Raw genomic sequence first — 9,080 nt, 5'->3', positions numbered from 1 at the left:
ATAACAGGCTTATTCAAAGTGATACAAGCTACGAAAGTGAGATCTTGGAAGAGTGTTGCTGTTTTCATAATATAATAAAAATACTGTAATGATAAATAATAATAAATAGTGTGCAATAAGCATGTCATAAAAACAAATTTTATATTTCCAGGATCACTGCCTTTATAATTTATACTCAGGTAAAGGAGAAAATCCCTGGAAATATTAATTTTTCGGAGGGGGTTCGTGAGACTTGACATTTTATTGAAAGGGGTTCACAGGTTGTTAAAATTTGGGAATCACTGTGTTAAGGCCAAGAGCTTAGTAGGATTAAAAAATGGATTCAGTGTTTATATGGATAATACAAATGTCCAAAGTTATAATTGATAACATTTTGGAAGGACATTAAATCTCATGCTGTAGGGCATATCCCAAAGTAACTATTTGAAGTTAGGCACAAACTTTTCCTGGGACCAGGTTATTCTATAATTGTCCGCTTCAGGGTTTCTTCTTTCAAAGCAGCTGGTATTTGCCACTGTCAAATACAGGATGCTGGACCGGATGGACTGTTGATCTGATTCAGTATGGTTCAAATGTCACCAAAGTGTAAACCCCTACCTCTCCCCAAGAGAGACATCACTTACAATTATTTTAAAATTAGGTGAAAGGTCAGGGATTTTCTCTCACTATGTGTATAGTTTTTAACACTCTGCAGGCTTTTGATCCTGTTTGGGGGGTCTTTGTATATTACTTTCTACAAATAGCAGAAAAAGTAATTATATGCCATATTCTCACTTTTGGCAATTACAAACAATGCACTTATATCTTCAAGTTAAGAAGGTTACAGTATAACTTTAAAATTGGACAGAACATGCTGCTAGTGGCTTGTCTGAATTTATGCAAATATATGAAAATGTGCCAATTTACAAGTGATTCCTTTTACAGTTAAGGACGTTGGCAGATAGGGAATGATTACACTGCCATCAGATTCAGCAAACTATAAATCTTGCAACTCTTCCGACTTTATCAATCTTAATGCCACAGTTTCACCACTAGGTGGCTTTTTAACGAGCCAGGTTATGGCGGTTCCTTTTCTTTCCTTGGTGCATCATGTATTTCGTAGTGGGTGGGATCTGTATTTGGTTGGCTCTGTGATTATTACATCTTCAGCCAGCTCCGGGTTGAAGAACCTCCTAACCTCTATGAAGGTAACAGAAATTGAACAAGGAAAGAGCTGGTATAGCGGAGGATTTCTTCTGTGCCCCTAGCCAACAGAGGATTCTTACTCACAATTTCTAGTACATTGTCTATTTTATTTTTAGACTGCCTGGGTGCTGGGGCTTCCACCGTTTTCTCATGGGAAATCATTCCTTCACATAACTGATCTCACCATCAGACAGTTTATTTTCCCGATATTCATTTTCAAATCGCTCTTTATTTAGGTAATTTAAACCTGACAAGAATCTCTCCCCAAGGAAATAGATGCTCTCTTTAGCAACCTCTGAAAATGTGTCTCTTGCCAAGAATTACAATGCAGAAGGCTTAACATTTATTTCAGCGAGCAACACTCCCTTTTAAACCAGCACAGCCTGTTTGCAGGACACTACTTAGCCAGCTCCTTTTTTCCCCGAGGAGGAGGGGAAAAGAAATGAATGGAGCCAATGAGGAAATCAAAAGGGTGGTTGGTTATCAACCTAGAGCAGCAGTCTCTGAGCGGGAGGTGGTTGCCTCCCCTCTAGCTGTTTCATGCAGTGTTGTAGCTGTGTGGGTCCAGGATAGAGAGACAAGTTGGGGGAGGGAATATCTTTTATTGGACCTACTTCTCTTGGAGATAGAGACAAGCCTTGGAGCCACACAGAGCTCTTCTTCCTAAAGCTGAAGTAAGCTCGAAAGCTTGTCTCTCTCACCACCCGAAGTCGGCCCATTACACGACAGGACCTCGCCCACCTGGTCTCTCTCTACCTGTTCCAAACAGCGTGAGATGCTCAGGAAGGACGGTGTGGCCTTTCTACGCTCCTTGGAATCACATCAGCATCTTCTCCCGGTTTGGTTGTCGGAGCTGCTCTAGTAGTTAGAACCACCCCCATGGAAACACTGTTGGTCTTTTCTCAGCCATCCTCTCCGGGGAGGAAAGGCTCGGTAAGCCCTGGCCTACACCTACCGCTGCCCTTTGCATCTTCATATGAACCATGCCCCCTAGACAGCTTTGCTTGTGGTGACACCCGGCACACGCTCCTCCTTCCAGCCAAACACAAGAGCTTTTGAAGGGCATCAAAGGAACAACACCGCCCACCCCAACTGCCACTTCTCACTTTCTGATTGCAGCGCCCACCCAGCAGAACCCCTCGGGTTTCCTGCAGCTGCCCGGCCCTTGGGGTTAGTTCAGTGCAAGGCCCTGGCACGCGGCCAGCCCCTGTGCTGGGGCAGGCCTGGCTTGCTGCCCAGGGAACGGCTGGGGAGTGGGGGCAAAAGATGATTAAGAGACAAAATCCTGGGAGCAGGGGAGCTGGACTGGGGGGGGGGGGGGGGCTGAGAGCCATTGAACCAAACTGTGAACCCCGAATATGAGGGAAACCTCTTCTCCCGGCTTCGCCACCCGGGGACCCCCGCCAGCCAGCCTTGGGCCATGTGGGCAACGTGGGGTCAGGCCCGCGGGGAGTTTGGTGCGGCAGCCCCCCCCCAACCCCTTTGCTTTGCGCACCAAGCTCCCCCCGGGCCTGACCCCACGTTGCCCACATGGCCCAAGGCTGGCTGGCGGGGGGTCCCCGGGTGGCGAAGCCCGGAGAGCCCCCGGGCTAGGAGGGGAGAGAGACAGACGGGCTCCCGCAGCAGCTCTCTCCCTGCAGGGCTGCGGCTCCGGCTGGTCCGCCCAGGCTTGTCCGCGCCCACTGGGGACGCAGAGCAGGGAGGCGAGCGGGGCAGCCCGGCCCAGGGCGGAGGCGAGCGGCTCGGCCCGGGCCCGGGGGAGGCGAGCGGCTCTGCGGCTGGGCGCTGCGTGCGAAGCGCCGCCCCCTCACTCCCCAGCCGGGCGGAAGCGCGGCGCGTAGCTGCCTCGGGGGCCGGGGCCCGGCGGCGCAGGGACCGCCCCGCTGCCCCGCGGGAGGAGGGAGCGGACCCGGCCGGCCCGGGCTGCGGGGCCATGGCGGTCGGAGCCCGCGCCCTGCTCGGCAGCCGCGGGGGCAGCCCGGCCTCCAGCCCCCAGCTGGGTGGCAGGAGCCGCTCGCAGCCGCCGCCGGCTCCGTTCGGCGCGCCCGGGCACGGCTTCCGCAGGGTGACCCTGACGAAGCCCACCTTCTGCCACTGCTGCACCGACTTCATCTGGGGGCTGGCGGGCTACCAGTGCGAGGGTAAGGGACCGCCTGGGGCTCCCCCTTCCCCTGGGCTACCCCCCGTGCGCCCTGCCCCGGGACACCCCCAGCCCGCAGATTCCCCCTGTCCACCTTCCCTGGGGTACTCCCTGCCGGGGCTACGCCTACACACTCTGCCTGGGGCTATCCCCCTGTGCCTTCCCTGGGACAGCCCCTGCCGGCAGGTACCCCTACACACCCTGCCCGGGGCTGGCGGGCTACCAGTACGAGGGTAAGGGACTGCCCGGGGCTCCCCCCCTTCTCCAGCTAGCCCCCGTGTGCCCTGCCCTGGGACACCCCCAGCCTGCAGATTCCCCTATCTACCTTCCCTGGGACACCCCCTGCCGGGGCTAACCCCTATGCACCCTGCTCCAGGCTAGCAGTGTGAGGGTAAGGGACCGTGCCCAGGACACCCCCTACCCACCTTCCCCTGGTCCTACCCCCTGTGCGTCCTTCCCCTAGGCACCCCTGCCGGTGGGTTCCCCTATTTACGTTCCGCAGGACACCCCCTATCTGGGATACCCCTAGCCACCCTGCCCAGGGCTGGCAGTGCTACTGCCCAGAACACCCCTTGCCGGGGCTACCCCTGAACATTGTGCCCAGGGCTGGCAGACTACCAGTGTGAGGGTAAGAGACCCTTCCCTGGGACACCCCCTGCCAGGGGGTACCCCTACACACCTTGCCCGGGGCTCGCAGCCCCTGTGCCCAGAGCACCTCCTGTACCCCTTCCCTGCCTGGGATTACCCCTGCATATGCCACCTAGGTCTAGTGAGCTGCCAGTGCCAGGGTAAGAAACCCCTCCCCAGGGCACCACCATACCCCTGCCTGAGGCGACTGACCTTCACTAGGGCTGGAGGGCTACCAGCACCAGGGTAAGAGTTCTCCCCAGCCAGGTCATATGTGTGTGTCTCACATTGTTGGTTGAGCCTGCCTTTTCGCCCACTTGTCTGGAGTCCTCATCTGTGAGTGTCTTATGGGGGCAGAGGGCTGCTCCCTCACACCCTTCCCAGGACTTCAGCCTGTCCACTTCAAATTGGGGTCTGTTCCATTTCTCACACTCTTTCTCTGTGTTGATTCACGTCTCACAGCATCTCTTGCAAGAGTATGCCTCTTTATACACCTGATTTGGGGCTGGGCGTCTCTGCAAGTTATTTGAAATCCTTGCTGTTTGGGTGATTTCTTGTGTCAGTTATAACTTGGTAAGGTTCTGGTGTCTAGCCTTTAAAATGTGTGAGCGCCCCATCTGGATTGATTTTCCCAAAGTGCCTGCCCAGGCTCAACCAGAAGTTACAAGCTTGATGGGAAGGAAAGGTCACTGGGAAATTCTCTGGCCTGTGCCCTGCAGGTGGTCAGATGACATGATCATCCTGACCTTAAAAATTGTGAGTTCTACCCCGTTAAATGCTATAGCAACATTGTCATGATTCAGCCTTGCTCATATCCATGTTCAGTAACAATGAGTGTGTCCTATTGCTATGGGAAAAAGGTCACTTCCTGTCCACAATGAATGATGTACTCCGAAATCTGGTATAGTTGAGCAATCTTGTAATTTGGGGGGTATTGTTCAGCATTTGCCTTTTGCTAAGCATGGATGTGTGGCTCTACAGAAAAGGTTCCCAAATGTGGCACTGTGTGGGCAACTTTCTAGGAACCTTACAGCTGCACCTAATGTTCAGATAAATGTACCTAGAACTTGTGTGGCTTAAAAAAATCCTAAAACTAGAGAGGAACACCTATTGGGTTCCTTGGGAAGCTGTCCATGACCAACATCGATAAGAGAGTTCTTCATAGACAGATGGCAGAAAAGGACATAAAACCCAGCTTGTTTTAGTGCAATATACGACAAAGACTTGCATCATTTAAAAAAAAAAGTTTGGGATGCTCTTCTCTGTTCCATCCTCTTTCAAAAAATATCTTCTGTTTGTTTGTGGCAGCCTTGCAGTTTTATCTTCTATCTTTTTCTCCTCTCATTCCCCAAAGCTAGTAGCTGATTTTACAGACCAATATTACAATAGCTAAGAGGGCTTTTAGACAACCCCTCCTTCCCACTGCATTAAGGTAAAGAAAACTTAGAATTGTGGCTTTGGGTTGTTATATTGTGTTTGTGTGGGAGAAGTAACTGACCTGTAGTCTCATAGCCTTGTGAGCTGAATCTCTGCATTTGAGAGATGGCAAATCAGGGGGGCTCTGGGCTTCATTTTTGAGATATCGAGGGCTGTGAAACTATAAACAAAAATGTAGTTTCTTACAAAATAAAGCAGGCCTTGGATAACAATTGTGCAGCCTTAGTATTTATGACAGCTAGTATGGTTTACTGGGCGCTCTGGGGTGAAAGAAGGATCAAGTAGAATTCAGCAGAAGCCTCTGTGTTCTTTTACCTGGTGAGGGACAGTCTTGTGAGAATGGAAATTGTTGTCTTAAAGTTGTGCACTTCCATATGATTCAAACTTTTATTTAAAAAACATACTTTGAGTTAGAAATAACACTGCAGTCCATAAAAGGTTGTATTTTGTCAGGAAAATAGAATTATAAGAAAGCAAGTTTATTACTTAATATTTACAACCAAGGAGAAAACTTTAACTTTTCTAGAACTTGATTTATTTATACTGTCTTGTACTGGAAGGTTTTGCTAGATAATAATTTTAAATCAGTCTTTCTCTTGGAATTATGAAAATGTTCAGCTGCCTGTTTTGCACTTCTGAGTTTCAGACCGCTTTGATGTGTCAATGTGTGAGAAGAACAGGAAGGCTTTAGTCCATATTGTTGATTTCATTCTGCACTGAAAAATATAGGAAAAAAAAAAAAAGAGAGAAATAACCTGTTGTGGGGGCTTGGATGTGAACTACTGCTCAAAGATTTGATACACATGTGCGGCAGTATACTTAATGTACTATACCTTAATTTGAAAACTGCACTAATAATCTGGTATTACGGTCATCTGTGAAGTCTGGCAGGTTAGAAATCCTGAATAGTATTTATCAATACCATTGTGTAATTCATAGATACTAAGGTCAGACGGGACCATTATGATCATCTAGTTCGACCTCCTGCACAACGCAGGCCACAGAATCTCACCCACCCACTCCTGCGATAAACCTCTCACCTATGTCTGAGCTATTGAAGTCCTCAAATCGTGGTTTAAAGACTTCAAGGAGCAGAGAATCCTCCAGCAAGTGACCTGTGCCCCATGCTACAGAGGAAGGCGAAAAACCTCCAGGGCCTCTTCCAATCTGCCCTGGAGGAAAATTCCTTCCCGATCCCAAATATGGCGATCAGCTAAACCCTGAGCATATGGGCAAGATTCACCAGCCAGATATCCAGGAAAGAATTTTCTGTAGTAACTCAGATCCCACCCCATCTAACATCTCATCACAGGCCTTTGGGCCTATTTACCATGAATATTTAAAGATCAATTAATTACCAAAATCATGTTATCCCATCATACCATCTCCTCCATAAACTTATCCAGTTTAATCTTAAAGCCAGATAGGTCTTTTGCCCCCACTGCTTCCCTTGGAGGGCTATTCCAAAACTTCACTCCTTTGATGGTTAGAAACCTTTGTCTAATTTCAAGTCTAAACTTCCCAATGACCAGTTTATATCCATTTGTTCTTGTGTCCACATTGGTACTGAGCTTAAATAATTCCTCTCCCTCTCCGGTATTTATCTCTCTGATATATTTATAGAGAGCAATCATATCTCCCCTCAACCTTCTTTTAGCTAGGCTAAACAAGCCAAGCTCCTTGAGTCTCCTTTCATAAGACAGGTTTTCCTTTCCTCGGATCATCTTAGTAGCCCTTCTCTGTACCTGTTCCAGTTTGAATTCATCCTTCTTAAACATGGGAGACCAGAACTGCACACAGTATTCCAGGTGAGGTCTCACCAGTGCCTTGTATAACGGTACTAACACCTCCTTATCTCTACTGGAAATGCCTCGCCTGATGCATCCCAAGACCGCATTAGATTTTTTCACGGCTATATCACATTGGCGGCTCATAGTCATCCTATGATCAACCAATACTCCAAGGTCCTTCTCCTCCTCCATTACTTCTAATTGAGGCGTCCCCAGCTTATAACTAAAATTCTTGATATTAATCCCTAAATGCATAATCTTACACTTCTCACTATTAAATTTCACCCTATTACTATTACTCCAGTTTACAAGGTCATCCAAATCTTCCTGTATGGTTTCCCGGTCCTAATTGACCAATGGCATATCGGTTGTGCCCTTAAGAGGTGTGTATTATTTAATCTTTTGCTTAAAAGAAAGTCCAGCAGAATTTCAACGTTGCACTTGACACACATCAGTCTGAAGACTTAGCCTCTGCTAGCCAAGGGGGGAAAAAGTATGCTGTCATATCCCACATGCCTTCAGTTTAAAAGAATAAAATAGTAGTTTGTTGTTCAAACGCCACTGTATTTAACAATAACTTTATCAGTTTTTGATTAGATTTTTTCCAAATAATTTATTACTGAGCAAATCATAAGAAAAATAATTCAGATATATTATTAGATGCATTTTACTGGTATTTGATTAATATACTTGCAGCTTTCTAGCTAGTCATATAATGCAAAAAATTGTCAAAGTGTTCAGTGATTACTGGTGAAATTTCTTGAATGTTTTTAGCTGACTCGTGCTCAGTAATCCTCTACTTAATACATTGTTTTTGTTAATGTACGGAGAAGGAACTTGATCAACTCCGCTTTTGATCAACTCAACCCAAACAAACCCAGTAAGGATAAAATTGCAAACTTCAGGACAATCGGCCTGATAGTGAGTGTATGTATAAAAAGCCATCGTTGGATGAATTTGTGGTTAGATGAATTTAGTGTATTCCTAAAAATCAGAAGCTGTTTCCTAACTTTAATGAGTTTACAGTGCGTAAGATTGTGTAGTGGTTTCTATTCTAACTCCCCATTTTCAGCTGCTCACAGTTTTCTGAAACTTTTACCCTCTGTGATGAAGTTCTATATACTTGGTTTCTGTTCAAAAGTACTTTTTATTTATTATTTTTTAAGTTTGAGCAAAATTAGTGGTGGTGTGTTTGAGTATTTAAAAAGAATACACTTTTCCTTTTATAAATCCAAATGCAGTTCTTCTACCTTTTGTATTTGGAGCATCTTTATAGTCTAAAGGGCTAGGGGTTGAAATTTAATTATCTGACAGAAGTATAACTCTTTGAAAATCACATGCTACACATACATTGTCCACTGGGTTTCTCACTGAATTTGTAACTTTTGCAGCTAAGGGAGGTTGTCTCTGTGGTTGTTTTTATCTTGTCCAAGCAGACAAATAATATTCAGACCCTTACGTACAGGACTTATTGGTCCACACTCTACAAAGCCTGAACAGTCATTAATGTTTATGACAAACTCCTTTGACTGACTTGTCAGAGGTGTGGAGGGAGACATAGTTTAAGACGTCTACTGTTTTTTCATTTTGTCCCTGTCATAAATATAAAGGGAAGGGTAAACACCTTTAAATCCCTCCTGGCCAGAGGAAAAACCCTTTCACCTGTAAAGGGTTAAGAAGCTAGGATAACCTTGCTGGCACCTGACCAAAATGACCAATGAGGAGACAAGATACTTTCAAAGCTGTTTGTGTGATGCTTTTGCCGGGAACAGAAAAGGAATGGAGTCTTAGAACTTAGTAAGTAATCTAGCTAGGTATGCATTAGATTCTGTTTTGTTTAAATGGCTGATAAAATAAGCTGTGCTGAATGGAATGTATATTCCTGTTTTTGTGTCTTTTTG

At 46.6% G+C, this 9,080-nt stretch overlaps 1 protein-coding gene across 4 annotated transcripts in view; it reads left to right on the top strand.

Annotated features, from left to right (window-relative positions):
- Positions 1-3,049: 3,049 nt before the first annotated feature.
- The window catches only part of DGKQ (diacylglycerol kinase theta), a 172,716-nt gene continuing 166,685 nt past the window's right edge, over positions 3,050-9,080 (top strand). Inside the window, exon 1 of one of the 4 annotated variants that reach the window (XM_073345802.1) lies at positions 3,050-3,326. In XM_073345802.1, the coding sequence (XP_073201903.1) occupies positions 3,119-3,326 (208 nt within the window). In that variant the 5' untranslated portion in view covers positions 3,050-3,118. Of the gene's footprint in view, positions 3,327-4,131; positions 4,199-9,080 lie in introns of those variants that run through there. The other 3 variants (XM_073345805.1, XM_073345803.1, XM_073345804.1) reach the window with 3 other exon arrangements.

This window comes from Lepidochelys kempii, chromosome 5 (assembly GCF_965140265.1).
Source record: "Lepidochelys kempii isolate rLepKem1 chromosome 5, rLepKem1.hap2, whole genome shotgun sequence".
Classification (NCBI taxonomy): Eukaryota; Metazoa; Chordata; order Testudines; family Cheloniidae; genus Lepidochelys; species Lepidochelys kempii.
Note: the sequence above shows the minus strand (reverse complement) of the source record. Positions and strands in the feature narration are given on the sequence as shown.